This window comes from Bicyclus anynana, chromosome 13, assembly GCF_947172395.1.
Source record: "Bicyclus anynana chromosome 13, ilBicAnyn1.1, whole genome shotgun sequence".
In the NCBI taxonomy this organism is placed as follows: domain Eukaryota; kingdom Metazoa; phylum Arthropoda; class Insecta; order Lepidoptera; family Nymphalidae; genus Bicyclus; species Bicyclus anynana.
In genome coordinates, this window is record NC_069095.1 from 16,676,682 (window position 1) to 16,697,138 (window position 20,457).

The 20,457-nt window shown below is 36.6% G+C and overlaps 1 protein-coding gene across 5 annotated transcripts in view; it reads left to right on the forward strand.

Moving 5' to 3' along the window:
- Positions 1 to 20,457, forward strand: part of LOC112058072 (myosin-8) — a 188,925-nt gene that overhangs the window by 151,901 nt on the left and 16,567 nt on the right. For all 5 annotated transcript variants that reach the window (XM_024098747.2, XM_024098745.2, XM_024098744.2 and 2 more), the window contains 3 exons: positions 6 to 74; positions 3,965 to 4,042; positions 7,802 to 7,951. In XM_024098747.2, coding sequence (XP_023954515.2) covers positions 6 to 74; positions 3,965 to 4,042; positions 7,802 to 7,951 — 297 coding nt within the window. The remainder of the gene's footprint in view (positions 1 to 5; positions 75 to 3,964; positions 4,043 to 7,801; positions 7,952 to 20,457) is intronic.

Sequence of the window (20,457 nt, forward strand, 5' to 3'; positions counted from 1 at the left end):
TACAGGCAAAAGAAAAGAGCAATCGAGAAGATTTGAAAACAGATATACAACATCGGAAAGAAACTTATTACAGGGTAAGTATTTACATGTGCCTAATTTTATAAAGAGGAAACATTTGTATTTTTTGTTTTTGTATGTAACGAACAAAAACTACTAGCCCGATTTGAAAAATTCAACCACTAGATAGCTACATTATCAGAGAGTAACATATTTTATCCCGTATTCCCTCAGACTAAATACATAAGGACTAGTATCGCACACAAATTCACGAACAAATTTTTCTGCCATTTTCTAAGGAAAACGAGCTTAGATTTCATACATATGTTATATTAAACTAGCAGTTTTTGTTTGTTTTTTACACCATTTAACTACAGAAAAAGTATTTTTACGGAGGTTTTTAACCGACGGACACGATTGTAAACTATGAAACATCGATTCTATAGAGACAGTGTTTATAATCGCATAAGATCGTTGATCATATACTTTGATAGAAAAATAATGTCTTGTGAGGCAGGTCTTTATTTAATTAGTCTGAGCGTATTCCTATAGAACTCGGAACTACGCGAGTGAAACGGCGAGGTTCTGCGATATCTACTTAATAATATATTGAAGACTACAACTGTAGTCTTTGATTATATAATGATTTATTTATTTTGCTATCATCCGCGAAAATTCGGCGAACCCATGCGACAACGTCACCCAGGTCCGACAAAATACTCTCTACGTACGTTTCACCCCGAAACCGGAGCATCCTCAGGAGATGTTGACTCTACAACGTGCAATTGCAAAGTGTCGTTTTCGACCTTTGCTTCGTCTTTTATAGACCAAAAAGTAGGTGGGGCAAGAGGTGGGCGTTGCCAAGATACTCATAATATAAGCGATTTATCTCGCATCGCATTCGAACATTTTTATTAGTGGTGACTTCGATAACTCTATTTGTTCATTTAATAAGGTAATTTCTGACTTATTATGTTTTATTATTTCTAATTGTTCCAAAACGCATAGTCGTAGGCCTTTATTGCAAGTGTGTAAAATGTCATACATATGATTATCTGCCAGCTTATGGCCAGTATCTAGGAGATGCTTTGCAAAGTGCGACCTTTGTGGACGGTCATTTCGAACAGCGGATATGTGTTCCTTGTAACGTGTATCAAAATTCCGACCGGTTTGACCAATATATGTTGCATTACATTCAGAACATTGCAATTTATATACTCCCGATTTATGTTGCTTTTCTAGTTTATCTTTACCATTGCAAATATTTTTGAGAGAGTTATTTGTTCTGAAAGCCACATTTATATCATGCTTTCTAAGTGTTTTTGCAATACATTCCGACACTGGACCAAAGTATGTTAGACTAGCTTTAAATTTTTTAGGTTTTTCTAATGGAATTCCATAAAGTTCTTTTCTAATCAACACCAATTGTTTCTTATTGATTATTCTATTCACAATATTCGGGTTATATCCATTCGAAATGGCCATGCGATATATTATATTTAATTCCTTGTTATACTGATCCCTAGTTAGAGGAATGGACATCAGTCTATGAACATAACTATGGAAAGCTGCTAATTTATGTTGCCATGGATGACAAGATGAAGCTGGTATGGTTATATCTGTATATGTTGGCTTACGATAAATCCCAAAGTGATGTCTATTATTAACTCTAGTGATTGTTACATCAAGGAAATTTAAAGAATTATTCTGTTCTATTTCTAATTTGAATTTAATTTTTGGGTGCAAATTGTTTAATTTATCTACAAAGACATCCAATTGTCTGTCCGTTCCAGTCCAGCATATAATTATATCGTCTACATATCGATAGTAATATAAAATGTGATTATTTTTAACAATATTTTTATTTTCAAAGTCATCCATAAATATGTCAGCCAGTAAGGGACTCAAAGGTGATCCCATAGCTAGCCCTTCATTTTGCTGGTAGTAATCATTATTAAATCTAAAATAATTTTGTTCCATACATATATGTGTTAACTCAATCAACTCTGCCATTTCAGTAGGATGCGTTTTATTTATTTCTAACAATTTATTTAAAATGTCCAGTGTTTCGTTTACTGGAACATTAGTAAATAAGCTATCGACATCTAATGATATTAATTTACAAAAGTTAGGTAAATCTATATCCTTGATTTTGGTGACTACACTGTCACCAAAATCAAGGATAAAAAAAATCAAAATCAAGGAAAAAACACTGTTGAACTAGTCACCAAAATCAAGGATATAGATTTACCTAACTTTTGTAAATTAATATCATTAGATGTCGATAGCTTATTTACTAATGTTCCAGTAAACGAAACACTGGACATTTTAAATAAATTGTTAGAAATAAATAAAACGCATCCTACTGAAATGGCAGAGTTGATTGAGTTAACACATATATGTATGGAACAAAATTATTTTAGATTTAATAATGATTACTACCAGCAAAATGAAGGGCTAGCTATGGGATCACCTTTGAGTCCCTTACTGGCTGACATATTTATGGATGACTTTGAAAATAAAAATATTGTTAAAAATAATCACATTTTATATTACTATCGATATGTAGACGATATAATTATATGCTGGACTGGAACGGACAGACAATTGGATGTCTTTGTAGATAAATTAAACAATTTGCACCCAAAAATTAAATTCAAATTAGAAATAGAACAGAATAATTCTTTAAATTTCCTTGATGTAACAATCACTAGAGTTAATAATAGACATCACTTTGGGATTTATCGTAAGCCAACATATACAGATATAACCATACCAGCTTCATCTTGTCATCCATGGCAACATAAATTAGCAGCTTTCCATAGTTATGTTCATAGACTGATGTCCATTCCTCTAACTAGGGATCAGTATAACAAGGAATTAAATATAATATATCGCATGGCCATTTCGAATGGATATAACCCGAATATTGTGAATAGAATAATCAATAAGAAACAATTGGTGTTGATTAGAAAAGAACTTTATGGAATTCCATTAGAAAAACCTAAAAAATTTAAAGCTAGTCTAACATACTTTGGTCCAGTGTCGGAATGTATTGCAAAAACACTTAGAAAGCATGATATAAATGTGGCTTTCAGAACAAATAACTCTCTCAAAAATATTTGCAATGGTAAAGATAAACTAGAAAAGCAACATAAATCGGGAGTATATAAATTGCAATGTTCTGAATGTAATGCAACATATATTGGTCAAACCGGTCGGAATTTTGATACACGTTACAAGGAACACATATCCGCTGTTCGAAATGACCGTCCACAAAGGTCGCACTTTGCAAAGCATCTCCTAGATACTGGCCATAAGCTGGCAGATAATCATATGTATGACATTTTACACACTTGCAATAAAGGCCTACGACTATGCGTTTTGGAACAATTAGAAATAATAAAACATAATAAGTCAGAAATTACCTTATTAAATGAACAAATAGAGTTATCGAAGTCACCACTAATAAAAATGTTCGAATGCGATGCGAGATAAATCGCTTATATTATGAGTATCTTGGCAACGCCCACCTCTTGCCCCACCTACTTTTTGGTCTATAAAAGACGAAGCAAAGGTCGAAAACGACACTTTGCAATTGCACGTTGTAGAGTCAACATCTCCTGAGGATGCTCCGGTTTCGGGGTGAAACGTACGTAGAGAGTATTTTGTCGGACCTGGGTGACGTTGTCGCATGGGTTCGCCGAATTTTCGCGGATGATAGCAAAATAAATAAATCATTATATAATCATGATGAACTTCCGCAAAGTAACGCCTGCTTCTATCCAATATGTAGTCTTTGATGTCAGATTAATTGATTATATCTAGATATTTTTGTAATTGCCTCGTTTGTGTTGTGATAAACTGCTTTGAGAACAAATAATAAATTTTAGGGCTAATCCTTTTGAAAAAAATCACCCACTATCATTTTAAGTTTAAGTGTTTTCTGTTGCGGCTTGCGTTCCAGGAGGTGCCGTCTGACGGAGACTCGGCGGTGTCCTCCGCGCCTGCCTCCCTGTCGCCTCAGCCGCTCAACGAGATGTGGGTCAGTATCAAGTGCATCTCGCCAACCCGCGTGGTGGGTGTAGGCTCCATATCCACACTCCTATATATGGCCTAGCAAAGACAAATATCGTAAAGAGGAATAGCCAAAATATCGACCAATAGCAGCAGGGTCCCAGTCCCAAATTCGTCCAAACGCAATGATAGAGATAGCGATATTTCCGGTTGCGCGCTATTGGTTGACAATTTGTCTATTTCTCATCACCATATATATCGTTTGGTCGCGTGTATGTTGTGTAGTGAGGCTTTAAATTAGGCTGATAATGATGATAACAAGTGTTTGTTCTATAATTAGGTAATTTTCTAAAAAACATATAAAATTATATGTTTTGTTCTGTAATAGCCCAGCTGAAATAACCTTTGCCTTTGATTCGTAGGGCGTAGGTTCGAATCCGGTCCGGGGCACGCACCTCCAACCATTTAGTTATGAGCATTTCAAAAAATTAAATATAACGTGGGTCAATTGGTGAAGGAAAAACATCATAACCTGCATACCTGAGAATTTTCTCAATTCTCTATGTGTGTGAAGTCTGCCAATCCGCATTGGGCCAGCGTAGTGGACTAGCCTAACCCTCTTATTTTAAGAGGAGACTCGTGCTCAACAGTGCGCCGAATATGGATTGTTAGGTGTTCACAATAGCAAATTATGTGGTAGGTACCTCATGTTTTTGTATACTGCTCTTAGGTACATACTTAAACCCCTTATTGGTACCTACTTACGTGTAATTTCTATAATCGCATAGATTCATCAGCATCATACTCATTCCGTGCATAATTGTACGTAAACAATCCTTCCCCAACAATTACTTAGTGATATAATCATGTGAGTAATATTAATAGACTAAGAGCAAGTGGCATTTTTTCAGACCCGAACTGGTTTTAAAAATTATTTTATCAATAGAAAGCTACATTATCAGCGATTCACATAGGTTATATTTTAGCTCATCATCATCATTCTCAACCCATATTCGGCTCACTGCTGAGCACGAGTCTCCTCTCAGAATGAGAGAGGTTGGGCCAATTATAGTCCACCGTGCTAGCCCAATGCTGATTGGCAGACTTCACACACGTAGATAATTAAGAAAATTATTAGTTATGCAGGTTTCCTCACGATGTATTTCCTTCACCGTTTGAGACACGTAAACTTTAATTTCTTAAAATACATTTTGAGAACAAGAAGAAGAAGAAGAAATACTTTCCTGCACACAAAAATATAATTATAAATTAAAACATTAAAAACATAAATTAAACTTAGCATGCAAAGGCGGCCTTATTACTATAAGTAATCTCTACCAGGCAACCCCTGACGAGAGAACTTGCGAAGAAAGAGCGGGAAGGTGCAATACATTGTATGTAATTATATATAATGAGGTGCATGCCCCGGACCGGATTCGAAACTACGCCCTCCGGAATCGGAGGCAGAGGTCCACTGGGCTCTCAGATATTTTATAGAGCCATGATGTTTTATCTATGGGAACGCGAAGTATACGGGTGAAACCACGGGACGCAACTATCAAACGAAGCAAGACGATAGCGATCTGCGAGTGCGCAGATATCGTTAAACAATATCGATCATGAGAATAGAAGTGTCGCGACCTTGCAACTCATGAGAGCACATCGCAAATGCCGCGTTGCGATACGTGTCACCCACTAAACTATAGGCGCCGCTGCTTGCGTCACTGCTCCATTGTTGTGTAGGGTGACCAAGCTGCTACGTATCAATTATCATAATTTATTGATTTTATGGGCCTCATAAGAAGGCTCAGAGTCACACAGCGAGCGATGGAACGAGCTATGTTAGGAGTATCTCTGCGTGATCGAATCAGAAATGGAAGATCCGCAGAAGAACCAAAGTCACCGACATAGCTCAACGAGTTGCGAAGCTGAAGTGGCAATGGGCGGGGTACATAGTTTGAAGAGCCGATGGACGTTGGGGTCCCAAAGTGCTGGAATGGCGACCCCGCACTAGTAAGCGCAGTGTTGGTTGACCCTCCACCAGGTGGACTGACGACATCAAGCGAGTCGCAGGGATTCGCTGGATGCAGGTGGCTCAGTATCGTGATGTTTGGAAGTCCCTACAAAAAGCGTATGCAGTGGACGTCCATCGCCTGATATGATGATGATGATGTTTGTTTTTAACCAACTTTAAGAGAAGACAAAGGGTTATGATTTAAGCAGTTGAGTTAGAGTCAAAATTTATTTACTGGATGTTTATGTTATCTGAGAAAGTTTATATTTTTATTCGCCAATTCAGTTGTTTATTGAGTTTTAGAAATGTATCTGTAGAAATCAGTAATGATGATTAGTTAGGTCGCAGTCCTAATAAAAAAATAATTATGTGACATAAATAAGTAAATAACTGAGACATAGAACTCTGTCTATGTCTCAGTTATTTATTTATATATTTACTTATATAGTCAGTATAAGACTACTGACGAACTCTATGATGAGTCAACCTTGAATACAATGAGCCATTTAAAAGAGAAGGAATTTAGAGATTACAAGTATTACGCTGCTACATTAAGGGTTTAGGAACTTGTTATTGTTTGTGCTTGTCAAATTCAGTAGGCATTTATACAAGCATATTTGAAAAGTCAAGCAATAGTAGTGACTAGTGACTCTAATACAGAATCAGAGAGCTCAGAATGAGTTCTAGATCACAATGTTAATGATAACAACCAAAAGTTACCTATAATATCATAACAAAAAGAGATCGTTCTAACTCAAACTACCGAGTAAAACAACGCAAAAGCGCTTAGCACGATTAGTTGAATCAACGAGCATCCATCCATACATATAGCTGATACACAAGATGTTTTATATTATAAACTTAACAAACGTATTCTTTGAGCCCGCTTTGAATATGATGCATATGGAATGTACTAAAACATATTAGAACGGAATTATAACTTACAATATCTGCGCAGCTACGCATACTTCAGAGCGGACTGGAAGTGCGCATCCCTTATGCTTGCCACTCACCACCCAATAAGTCCACGTGCCTGCAGCGCTAACGGGAGGACATCCGATAAAATTGATCGTGTATCATCGATCAGTGTTGGACACGAAGCCCATGTGCCAGCAGCGCTGCGTTGATCGACAACACACGATCAGTTTTATCGGATGTTCTGCCGTTAACGCAGATACGTTGATTTATTGGAAGGTGGGTGGCTAGCATTACCTTTTCTCTCAAAAAGTTCAAAGTGTTTATTAAACGCAAGCTTTTGGGAAAGGCTTATTATAGTGTTAATGATTATATTAATGATAAAAAAGCTTGGCGTTAAACTGTAATATACGACTGTGTGCTTAGTTTTAAATAAGTTTGTAAACAAAAAAAAAAACCTTGGCTGAGTTTGTTGTGGGCTCTACTCGGACCAAGGCGCGTTTGGAACCCTCGTAACTTTAGTTTTAAGTTTTCGACTATTATTACCACCATTATATTAAATTAAACTATGACATAACCTTGACCATTCAAAAGTGCTTGTAAACTAAGCCTAATTGAAATAAATGAATTTTGACTTTTAAGCCTGTAGCCAAGTGGCAAGTCGATTCTCTTTCTACGCTAGCTAACACTTCGAAAACTAGAAAAATGTACGCTAATGATATCTTGATCATGTGACCAGTCGATAGCAAATGTCAATGTAGAAAGAGAAGCGACGTACCACTTGGATATAGAGGCTAATTAGAAAGTCTCCCAACCTTGAGACTAGTCTCACAATCGTCGATCGCGCGGTGTCCACAGTCGTGCGGGCAGTGCCGGAGCGCGGCGGAGCGGGCGGCGGCGGCGGCGCGCGAGTGCACGCGGCTGGCGGACGCGCTGCGCGACGCGCGCGACCAGCTCGAGCTCATGGAGTTCCGATTGCTCGAGTTGGAGGACGCAGCTCCGGATAAGGTGAGCTTGTGACTAGTGGGTGTGCACCTTTATTTTACAGTGGTCTAAATTGATAGACTGATTTTTTTTGACGAACGTGAAACTACTGGTTACTCATCAGTGTAATTTTACAGTGACTTTTTGACATGTGTAAGTGTTCATCAGTGTAGTGGATTTACATAATAGCCCAGTATATGATGTTTTTCTTTTTCTGAACTTCTGTGTGCAATGAAAAAAGAACGAAAAAAATGTTCATAATAACAAAAAATACATGTGTTAGAATTATGTTACCTAAAAAAACAATATTTCTTTCCGTTTAATATAATTATTATGAAGGATGAAGAATTTAGTGAAGTTAAAAACAATAAATTGTTTAAGTAGTTGAGTATTGTGACACAAGAATTTTCCCACTCTAATTTCAATAATTTTCATCAAGTGAGGAAATTACCTAAATCCTTCTTTATTATAGAGTTCAAGATCTTGAGTTAGAGAGTATTTATTATCACTTTCAATTCCTTGTGTTTAATGACTTTGGTAAGTGATATGAGAATTCAATTTCAATTTATGTTTTATTTTTATAGAATTCTAAACAAGCACTTATAAAAAGGTTTGTCCAGTGAATAGTGAGTAATGACTCAACCACTGTTTTCATATGCAGATTTCTTAAAGAAACTTAAAAAAGGAACGTTACAATTTGTAATTTTAAATTTTTGTCCTATGTCTTTTGTGTGTAGACAGAAACTTTTGCATAATAATCTTCGTCATATTGATAATTCAGTGTTATGTCCACTTGAGCAGTGATGTGTAGGTTAACTTCTTAGATTACAGAGAGTTCCAAAGTGCACTATTAGATTGATTCATCAAAACCAAATGTTTAAATTAGTATAAAATTTCTAAAAACCCTTTATTTGGTAGTTTAAGTTAAATACAATTTATATCTCTATAAAAATATAAATATAAATTTTATTTATATCTCTCTAATTATAATAATAATTACGTAGCCATGTATATTTAATATTACCTACTATAAATCTACGTCTTTTATAATTTATTTATAATATAATATACAAAGCAAAATTCTAGTGTAGTTATCAAGTTTTTGTAAATTAGGTAAGTAGATACAATTTAAATAAATATGATACGACTTTGAGCTAAATCTTAAATTAATTACCATTTAATTATTAATACAAAAATACTACAATAACATTGTTATGAACACGCTATCGGAAGCTAGTTTATTTTGTTACAACCTACTTTAAAATATGTAGTTTATGTTAATGACTTGAATATTTTCGTAGATACGTAAACAGGTAGATAGTTCTAGTTGTATTATGGTTTTTTTTTTCAATTCTTTCTTTCTCTGCGTGTGTGAAGTCTGCCAATCCGCATTGGGCCAGCGTGGTGGACTATTGGCCTTACCCCTCTCATTCTGAGAGGAGACTCGAGCTCAGCAGTGAGCCGAATATGGGTTGATGGCGTTTCAATTCTTTAAAAGTTAGCCCTTGAGCCGTGATAGCCCAGTGGATATGACCTACGATTCCGAAAAGTGTGCGTTCGAATCCGGTCCGGGGCACCTCCAACTTTTCAGTTGTGTACATTTTAAGAAATTAATATCACGTGTCTCAAACGATGAAGGAAAAACATCGTGAGGAAACCTGCATACCAGAGAATTTCCTTAATTCTATGCGTGTGTGAAGTCTGCCAATCCGCATTGGGCCTATGTGGTGGACTATTTGCCTAATCCCTTTCTTGCTGAGAGGAGACTCGATCTCAGCAGTGAGCCGAATATGGGTTGATAATGATGATAAGTTAGCCCTTCTAAAATTACTGAATCGATTTTCGTGAAAATTAACCAATTTGGACTTACATGAATTTTTCAAAAAAAAAACAGAATTTGTTAATATATAACGTAGTTATGAGGTTTGAAAACCTCCTCCTTTTTAAAAAATTTGGATATAAAGATTTTTTATTAACAACCTCCTTTAACTTCCAGTGCAAGAACTATTAAAAACCGTTCAGTCGTTCCTCAGGTTAGCTCAGACAAACAAACAGACAAAAACACTCGGGCAAACACTACCTCTACTACCAGTAATTATAAAAAAAACCTCTTTACTGTTTAGTAAACAAATTGCCAGTTAATCTTTTGTCCTAACAGCCTTAAACTGAAGGCTTTGACTATTGGACCGAGTGTTACCTAGATTCGTATAATATAAATTAAACCTATTTTTTTATTAGTTTAGTTGTCGGCATCTTAACAAGATGAACAAAAAGTTTAACGACGTTTATCAATTCCGTTATTTTTTTCCTACTCTAGTTAGTTACTATCTAGGTTTTAATTTCCGCACTTAAGTCGTGCATACAATTTAAAAAGAAAGAGGTAACTATTTTCCAATTATCGAAAAAAATAATCGTTTATTTCAAGTAGGCTTGCTTTTTAACCGACTTCAGAAAGGAGCAGCCAGGTCGGTTCTCTTTCTACGATCGCTAACGCTTCGAAAACTATAAAAATGTATGAAAATGACATTTGCTATCAAAAGGTCACGTGATCAAGATCAGTCATTCCCATACAGTTTTCTAGTTTTCGAAGCGAAAGATTTTAGCGATCGTAGAAAGAGAATCAACGTACCACTTGGCTAGGGGAGCATGTTCTCAATTTGACCGGTATGTTTTTTTTTTAATAAAACAAGTCAAGTTTGTCTATTTGTAGTCTTTACCATTTACCTACCACCGGTTCGAAAGGTGAAAGATAGGAAAAGGTAGGTTCAATATCCATAGATGAAAAGAATATGACCAGATTTGCTAATAGAATCAATATTTGTTACCTGTTACCTCCCAAAGCCAGCATTGTCCAAACTCCAGAATTAGCTACTTTAGCAAGAGCAAGAGCTGACAAACTTTTAGATATTATCCAATAACAAAGTTTTGGCTGTCACAGGCCTATAATAAATATTAAGAACCTATATTCGGCTCATTGTTGAGCACGAGTCTCCTCTTAGAATGAGAGAGTGTACGCTAATAGTCCATCACGCTGGCCCAATTGGTAGACCTTTGCTTCACGATGTTTTTCCTCCATCAGTTTAAGCATGTGATATTTAATTCCATTTAAGACCTTATATGCCCGCTATCAATCATATTATATTGATTTTTGTTTAGAATCAATCAAGTCAGTGACTAAATATTCAATTGAATGGTCCAATATGGATCAAGTCAAACAGGACACGCAATAACTTAAGTACAGGAAGTCCGAATGACGAACACTTTATGTATTTGGTTTGCGTCGAGCGAATGACTTGTCTTTATAGCTGTGCGAAGCGGGTATTATGTCAGACACTGACGATCAAGTAAGCTCTCATGCCTGCAGCGCTAACGGCTTGACGTCCGATAAAACTGATCCTGTGTTGGTTGCGATGTACATGACATCATGCCGATCGCGACCAACACACGATTATTGGATAGAAGCAGGCGTTACTTTGTGGAAATTCATGATTATATAATGATTTATTTATTTTGCTATCATCCGCGAAAAGCTGACAAACCCACGCGTCAACGTCACCCAGGTCAGACAAAATACTCTCTACGTACGTTTCACCTCGAAACCGGAGCATCCTCAGGAGATGTTAACTCTACAACGTGCAATTGAAAAGTCAACATTCCGTAGAGAGTATTTATTATATTAGGTGAAGTTGTCGCATGGGTTCGTCGGCTTTTCGCGGATAATAGCAAAATAAATAAATCATTTACACGATTAATTTTATCGAACGTCAAGCCGTTAGCGCTGCAGACATGTCAGATTACTTGATCTTGTATTCTTTCACTATTGGAAAGCTACACTAACCTCGAGTGTCATAGGCTATATTTTATCCCGAACGAAAACCGTGTGGGTAAAACCACGCGGGGTCTACTAGTAACCAATAAATAAACACACGGGGGAGTGGGATGTAGTAGCACCTGTTTCAAATACGCTATTCAGAATATGCGTAGCTCAAAATGCACAGGCGTGCGTTTCCGCAAACAGCACGTAGGTGACGTACCGACACGTAGATCCTCTACTACGCATAGTGCAGCCTACGCACGTATCTATTAGCATCGGAGCATCCTCATTTCTCTATTCTAAAGGTCGGTGCATATCTGGCCATCGATATAAATCGTTAGATGGGCCCCTTCATATTAAAGAACGCACAATTTCATGTCATTATCCAAAGACGTGCACGCACATCTCATTTTAGTACGTAACATGCTGTGAGTGGATGTGGACTTAAAAATATTTACTGTTTTTTTTTTTTATTTTAATATCTTATTTATGCCTTAGTGTTCATTTTGGAAGTGTAAAAACACAAGCCACAACATGAATAAAGAGAAATGTGTTACGAGTGATGACGTACTCAATGTGCGAAACCAATGACAATTCCGCGACGCTTTGAGGCCCGTCTAACGATCTACGATCGATGTATCTGACTACAAGTAACACATTTGTTTGTATCAAACTATTGTTACATTAAAACCAATACTTAATACATCTCTCTCTCCAGTCCGTTCCTCATGATTGAGGATCGTGAACACTCCCTTGGCGAGTAATCTTAAATATTTTTAACCGACTTCAAAAAAGGCAGTGATTCTTCGTTCGGCTGTATGTATGTTTTTTTAAACATGGATTAATATTGTAACCTCAATTTTCTTTAAAATAAGTTATCACTTAAAAGTTCTAATCTAAAGTTCTAATTTAAATTCACTTTACTTTGAAGAAAATTGAGGTTTAAATCTTAATCCATGTTTATAAATATAGCCGTAGCTAGGACAATGCTCCTCCATCGTGTACTATTAAACCATTTGCTCCTCTGTGTCATCGCGACCCCATTTATTGTCTCTAAGTTTTCTACTGCCCCCCTAAAAGTCTGAAATGCTCACAAGAAAGCGTTATTGTCCACATTAAGAATGTGTTTAAATAACGCGACAGTTAACAGATACAAATAACAAGCCTACATTATGGTTGTTGTACTTATGGCATTCGTTTTAAAATGGTTGCATTCCTTCAGTCACAGAACCTTGCACTGATGTAAATATTGTGACGCGAGACTGTGACCAGGGTTATAAAATATTCTATTTATTCATGTGTCAATAAGCAATCGTGACTTTTAGCATTAGAAGGTGAACAGATTAACGTGATAGTCTGAGAGCCCGTGAACCCCAGACCTTCATCTGAGTAAGAATACTACTTTTAACGCTTATGCGCAGCTTAAGTTCTGGGCTTAAGCTTAAGCTCTTTGTTCTGTGGATCCTACAATATAGCAAATTATAAAGTTTGGACTCTGGTAGCTTTGAACATAAGAGTTTTGATCCAAAATTGTCCAAGTATAAAATGTATTTTGACGGCCTCCGTGGCGCAGTGGTATGCGCGGTGGATTTACAAAACGGAGGTCCTGGGTTCGATTCCCGGCTGGGCAGATTGAGATTTTCTTAATTTGTCCAGGTCTGGCTGGTGGGAGGCTTCGGCAGGGCTAGTTACCACCCTACCGGCAAAGACGTACCGCCAAGTGATTAAGTGTTCCGGTACGATGCCGTGTAGAAACCGAAAGGGGTGTGGATTTTCATCCTCCTCCTAACCAAGTTAGCCCGCGTCCATCTTAGATTGCATCATCACTTACCATCAGGTGAGATTGTAGTCAAGGGCTAACTTGTAAAGAATAAAAAAAAAATGATTTTTTTTGATATTTTGTACCGGTACAGCATGGCCCCTGTATGCCGCTTAAATAAGCGGACAATGATTATTATGAATGAAAACTTTAAAATATAAGCAACTTCTTAATCAAGGGTATTCATACATTACGACTATCAAAAACTCAAACAATTCTGTGACTCATTTGTACAAAAAACTATACTTATTAATCTAACGGGCTTGGTTTTGTGATTGTCCATTAGTTAACGGCCCTTAGTTGGGAAAAAATACGCATTTACTTTGTTTACTCGAGCGGAGGCCGCGAGAATCTTAGGTAGTGACAAACGTACCAACTTGCGAGTCGGTTGCCGACCATCCGACCATGTCGCCTGTCGGACGTAATAATTAAGGTCGACCTGACCAGCCGCTGTATTGCAAGATTTGTGGATTTCATTGTAATAGTTAATACTGAATGCAGTAAAAATTTATTCTATTTTAAACTACTAATATAAGACATTTCAAGAAAAAAATAGGTAGGTAAAGCAATGACAATAAATAATTGTCTTTATAGTATTTGAGGTTGAATTTGCCATATGTAAAACTTTAGTTACTAATACGAAAAAGGCTATCTCTTTACAATATACAAACTATGTATATTTGGCTTTTGTAACCAAAATTCTATTTTTTGGAAAGCATTGTCATAATCTAAAAAATTGTGCATTTTAATAAATTCATCACCTTTAACTAACAAGATATTTTTCTTTTGTAATTTACATTCTTGGTAAAATGGTGGGTCGCCAGTGGGTGGGTTTGACCATGGCCAGTTATCAATGTACCTACTGACCTAATAGTCCTATATAACCTATAGTTACTTTTCTATTTAGTGAGCTTCTTTCTTAAATTAGTAAAATATCATGCATACGAAAGGCAAAATATGATCGGGTTATAAACAAAATTGGTGCTACCAAATCGGATCGTGTGTTACAATCCGACTTAGCTTGATAGAATCGAAAGGATATTGTACCAAGGTCGCAGCTCGTAGGAAATTAATCTCGTCAGACATTACTGTGTTTACGTAACACGACAGTAACGTCGATGTCTTTGTTTATGTTGTGCCTGTGTGTATAATTACCATAAAAATGTGATTGCGAATTTTTTGTATAGCTGTCTTGTTTACGTATTTGTACGCTTAATTGACAAGTGACATGCTTGACTCACTATTGGCTTCTACATTTTAATATTTTTACCATTACCATGTATTATTTAGGGGGACGGGGAATTTTTACTGATGACGATACATTCAATCTGCATATTTACCTTTTAGTTGAAATAAATTACTAACTACTTTAAAGAGTTGTTTCTTCACATCGTCACAGATTAGTGATATGCTATCTACGATAACTATCTCGGTGCATTCTTAGGAGATATCAAAATGCTACTAGGTGATGTGATACATCTCAGAAGATCGGGCATCGATTAGTCAAACTGCTTGAGTCTTAGCCCTCGCGGTATTCGGCTGCGAGGGTAAGGTGCAATAGGGTAGCGACAGAGGAGCGGGTGACAGGCGCATTCTTCATTCATTCTTGCCTTTTCCACATCTGTCGTTCCCCTTCGTCGTCATGCCCTGCTTCCCTGTACCACGCAGGCGAAGAAAAAGGGCAGGTTGCTTACATTGATAGCGTATGGAGGTTGAAGCTAGTATATTATAAGTAGGATTACTTGTAAATGTTACGGTTTTAAGGTTATGGTTAACTGTGAAATTACAAATTGAAGGGTGCAAAGAAAATTATCAAGAGGAGTGTTTCTAGCGAGTGTCCACTGTGAATGGTTGCTGAGTTATATGCGATAGATTTCAATAAAAAAAAAAAATAAGTGATGGTTTTCCACATAAACTCAGAAGGACTTGTTCTGTCAACGATTATAAATATAACTTATAAAAATTAATTCATGTTTTTTTTGAGAAACGTGACATCGGAATAACAAATAACATTTTTAACAACAACTTTTTAATAAGACTTGCGCTTGACCACGGTCTCACCTGATGGTAAGTGTAGATATGCCCTAACGTGGAGCGTGCTTGCCTAGATGATGCCTATTTACTCCTCCTGTTTTAAACTACGTTAAATAGTTAGAAACCAAACGACAGATAATCACACAGATCGACCCACAAGGAGGTGTACATTTTTGGCGCTACCATTTCCTCTTTCCGTCCGCATGCAATTAAAGTCTATTTATGTTCGCCAGTGTACCGTAATCTCGTATCACATGGCGAAAAGTACTCTCGATATCTATATCGCGTCGATTCTTTGAAGGAATTTTAATATTTCCTTCCTATAACTCGAAAGTCCAGTTTGAATTGTGTTTCGTATAAAACATCAAAAATAAAAGTTAACAATAAATGATCCGACGAAGATATTCAGACATAATAATTTTGCCAGAGTATATATTTACGTATTTGTTTTTCTATTTTGCGAAACAAGCAGTTCTAAACTAAGAGCCCTTGAAGCCAAGTGTCTGGCAAAAGGATATCATTTCCAATATTATGCCGATAAAAATATTAAAAAAATCAGTGTAGACGGATGAGGGCCTGGATCCTTAAAACCTGTTAGGTACCTCCGCAAAGCCACCACGGTCCAAACTCCATAACTAGCTACCGTATTACTTGGTGTGGTAGTTTATGGTAGGAGCATGAGCTGACAAATTTTCAGCTTTTATAAAATGACGAAGGTCTGGGGTTCACGGGCTCTCCGTCTATTGGACCAGGAGGTCTATTCTGTAATGATGTTTTGTATAACTCGCAAGTGCGAGTTTCGAATTCATCTCTCTCTCTCTGTCTAACATGATACTATAGACAGAAAGCGATGTGAGTTCAAGCTCACATTGTCGAAGTGATAAAAATATCGTTACAGAATAACCTCCCTGATGTATGGAAATACATCGCTTATAACAAAGTAACACTTCACATGACATATTCAAATATTCACAGATAGACACACATAATCGAGCAAAGGGAATATATTTCTCACCGAAAAATGGTGGTGTACCCGCCTATTTCCCCTCCTTTTTAAGACCTTTTTCGAAATCTGCGGTATCAATTTCCTAAAATACATCCTAATTTTTAATGTAGCTTTAACACAGGCTCGTGCCTTATTAAGGGTTAAGTTTGACTGTTTGAAACTGATATTCAAATATTGAAATATATATTGGATAATTCTTCTGAACAAAGCAACGTGAGCAAAATAAGCGTACCTCGTAATACTTCCCCAAACGTACTTTATCACAAAAATATCTTCTACGAAATAGTGTTATCCCATTCACAATGACTTCTACAGAACGGGATGGCACTAAAATAACTGTAATTTCAGTTTAGAACTAGTGCGTAATTTGTGCGAATTACCGGCACTGTCTTTGTGTTCCAAGAACATTGAATGTTTTAAATCTGTAGTAAGCTGTGTGTTGGTTGAGGAGATTTCTGCATTTGTATGGCTGTACGTTACGAATTCCTAGGTGTCGGTAATTGAGCGTGATAATTGGATATTTCACTTGGTATTGAGTTTATTACCTCCATGTTTTCAATATCAAATAAAATACAATGTAGGTAAACCTGTTGACCCAAATAAAATCTCTAAGTTTTTGATTTTGTATGCTTGATCGGAAATCGTTTTCAGTTGATTCCATTTTTTCAGTTCTCAGCTATTTGTTAACTTAATTGCTTGACTTAACAAATTGTTCATCCTACAAATTTGTTTTTTTGTTTGTTAACTACATTTATGAGTAGAAACGATCTTTACGGGTTTACCCCTGTAGCATTTGCTATCGACAAGTCACGTGATCAAGATCTGTCATTCCCATACATTTTTCTAGTTTTCGTTAGCGATCGTAGAAAGAGAATCGACGTGCCGCTTGGTTACTCCGGGACCGTAAAGATAATTTATTGAGAAAAGTATAGGTACTAATATGTCTGGTCATATTTGCATTCGAGTTAGACATACATAATTCATATTCATTCATATTAATCCCACGAGATACGCATTTAAAAAATCTTGATTAAAGGATAACAATAAAGAAATTCATATATAGGACTCAACCCCATTTTGATACACAAAGGTTTACCATTGGACGAACGAGTCAAGTGAGATCAAAATGCCAATATTCAATACGAGCAATATTTGTCTGTCGTTTTATTATAATAGATAAAGATAAGATTCGACCCAGATAAGGCAGCTCTAGGTGTAGCCTCGGTTATCGATTATTACTTATCGCTTATCGCCGTAAGTTTATCTTAACTGAGTGCTTTAGTTTTATAAAATAGTAAATGTATGTTAATTTGGCTGTATAGCGACCGTTGAACTAAACCTTGAACTATTATGTACCTACTCTGTGTCTAAACTGAAATACTATGTCTAAGGCATCCAAGGTGGTTTTAAAAACTTTGTTATTGTAATTCTCGTCAAACTTCTAGTCCTGGTAAACTCTGTGCTCGTCCACCTATTAAACCTATTTGACGGCCTCCGTGGCGCAGTGGCATGTGCGGTGGATTTACTAAAACGGAGGTTCTGAGTTCGATCCCCGGCTGGTCCGATTGAGATTTTCGTGGGAGGCTCCGGCCGCGGTTAGTTACCACCCTACCGATAAAAACGTACCACCAAGCGATTTAGCGCTCCGGTACGATGTCGTGTAGAAACCAAAAGGAGTGTGGATTTTCATCCTTCTCCTAACAAATTAGCCCGCTTTCATCTTAGACCGCATCGTCACTTACCAACAGGTGAGATTGTAGTTAAGGTCTAATTTGTAAATAATAATAAAAAAAAAACATTTCTTTATATTGATTGTAGAAGGGCAGCAGTGTACGTTTTGCATTATCTGTATAGTGTTATTGTAGTTTACTACTTACCAGTACCCTACCCTACCCTACCAGTACCATTACGTCAAGCTACACAGTGACGAAGACGAGGTACCCAATTTTCAACGTCATGTGGACGTGGGCTTTACCCACGGTCATAGAGGCGTTAGGTCTGATACCCTCAGGCCATAACACCCTTCCTGAAAAGCTCAAGTCAAGGTCCAAAAGAGTCTACTTTTAAAGAGTCTTTTATCTCATCTTTTTTTTTTGGTTCGGCCTTCGGGCCCTACCAGATGATTCTGCGCTCGCCTACAAATCAAATCAATATTCATTTATTTCAAATAAGCTTAGTTTACAAGCTCTTTCAAAACGTCAGGTAATAATATTGGACAACCTTCAGCGATGCCGCTGGAAGCATTAGGGTACGGCAGACAATTACTCAATTAGAAACATAATATATTCGATTTATATAATGAGTGTGATCTGGTATAAGATGTGTTCGTATTGAATGTACCTTGCAAAGTGTTGCTCTATTAATAGATGACTTTTTTCCTTTGGACAGGTCTGTCCTGCAGTTCGTTACTAGTATATAAAATGTACTTATTTATATAACGGAGTTTATTACATTTGGTTTGTTTTGCTCGTCCCAATAACCACCATTTCATCAGATGGCTTTAATTAGATACACGCTTTAATTAAAACAATCAATTTCACGGTACGCCTCTGCCTGCGCGGAAATCATTCACTAACCTTATGCTCGAAGGAAATATAATGCTAATCGCACACTACCGCACGAGAACACTGCTAAGAAGTCGTGCCTACAAAAGGTAACTACGGGAATGGATCAATGACTTCGATTCTTCATAAAATATAACGAGAAGATAAGGAAATTTTCATTATGTAATATAAAGATACCAGGAAGTATAAAATAATAATCCAAATATTTAACGCACACCTTAATTACCCCAATGTAGTAGCCCGAGAGGTTTAAATTATTGTCTTAATAAACGGGTGTTTAAATGCTAGGGTTGTGCAAAGGCGGCCTTATTACTAAAGCAATCACCTACAGATAACTTGTAGAGAAAGGATTGCATAGTGTATCATAGTAATTAAAGCAAGTCTAATTAAGTATCGCGTGGAGCAAAATGCGCTGTAATGTGCAACAAGCTTTAGATTCGTATCAATCGAGAAATAGACACGAGCTCTTTCGTGGCTTTTGTATTCATAATCTTAATGTTAATAGCAACAACAATGCCTTTTTAAGAACCTTTAGAATATTACGTAGGTGTATAACCACTTCTGAAAATAGTGTTTGCCCACGCAGCGCGTGTTTCCTTGCCTAGAACTAATTGGACTGTCATTTTATGTTGAAGATTTAAACGAAAATCACATATTAAACGTATCTTTTTTTAAATAAAAACGCTATATGAAGTATTAACAAATGTAACAGTGTTTTAAATGTGCAAGATTTATAAATAGTAAGTAAACGTATTTGTAATCTAAGGAAAATACTGTATGAAATTGTTGTTAAAACTTTGTGCAAATAACAGCAGCTATGAGACAACTTGTGAGTTACGTGCCATGAGGCAACAATGTCATATACCACATACAGTATTATTTTACTTGATATAACTTCAACAAACAAGATATTATTAGTATCCTTAACTTTAAGGACCTTGTAATGGCCCTTAAAGTTAAGGATACTAATTATATTTTAATGATTTTATTTATTTTAGGTGCTAGAGATTAAAATTTTTTGTTGCAATGTAAAAAGGCTTCTCATATCTTTATAGCGTGATATACTCGTATAGTCCTTGCCACGGATCTTTATGTTTGTGAAGTTAACTGCAGATTAGTATAGATGCGCGGTCGCGTCTAGCCGGCTCTCGCCCGCGTTGTTTGTACTGTTATTGATTCATTGCGCAGTCATTTGTTGCTAACTTCACAAACACAATATCTCGTGGCGGGCACTGTACACATAATATATCTCGCTTTTCACTGCTCATTGCGTGACTCTTGATCTGCCTACGG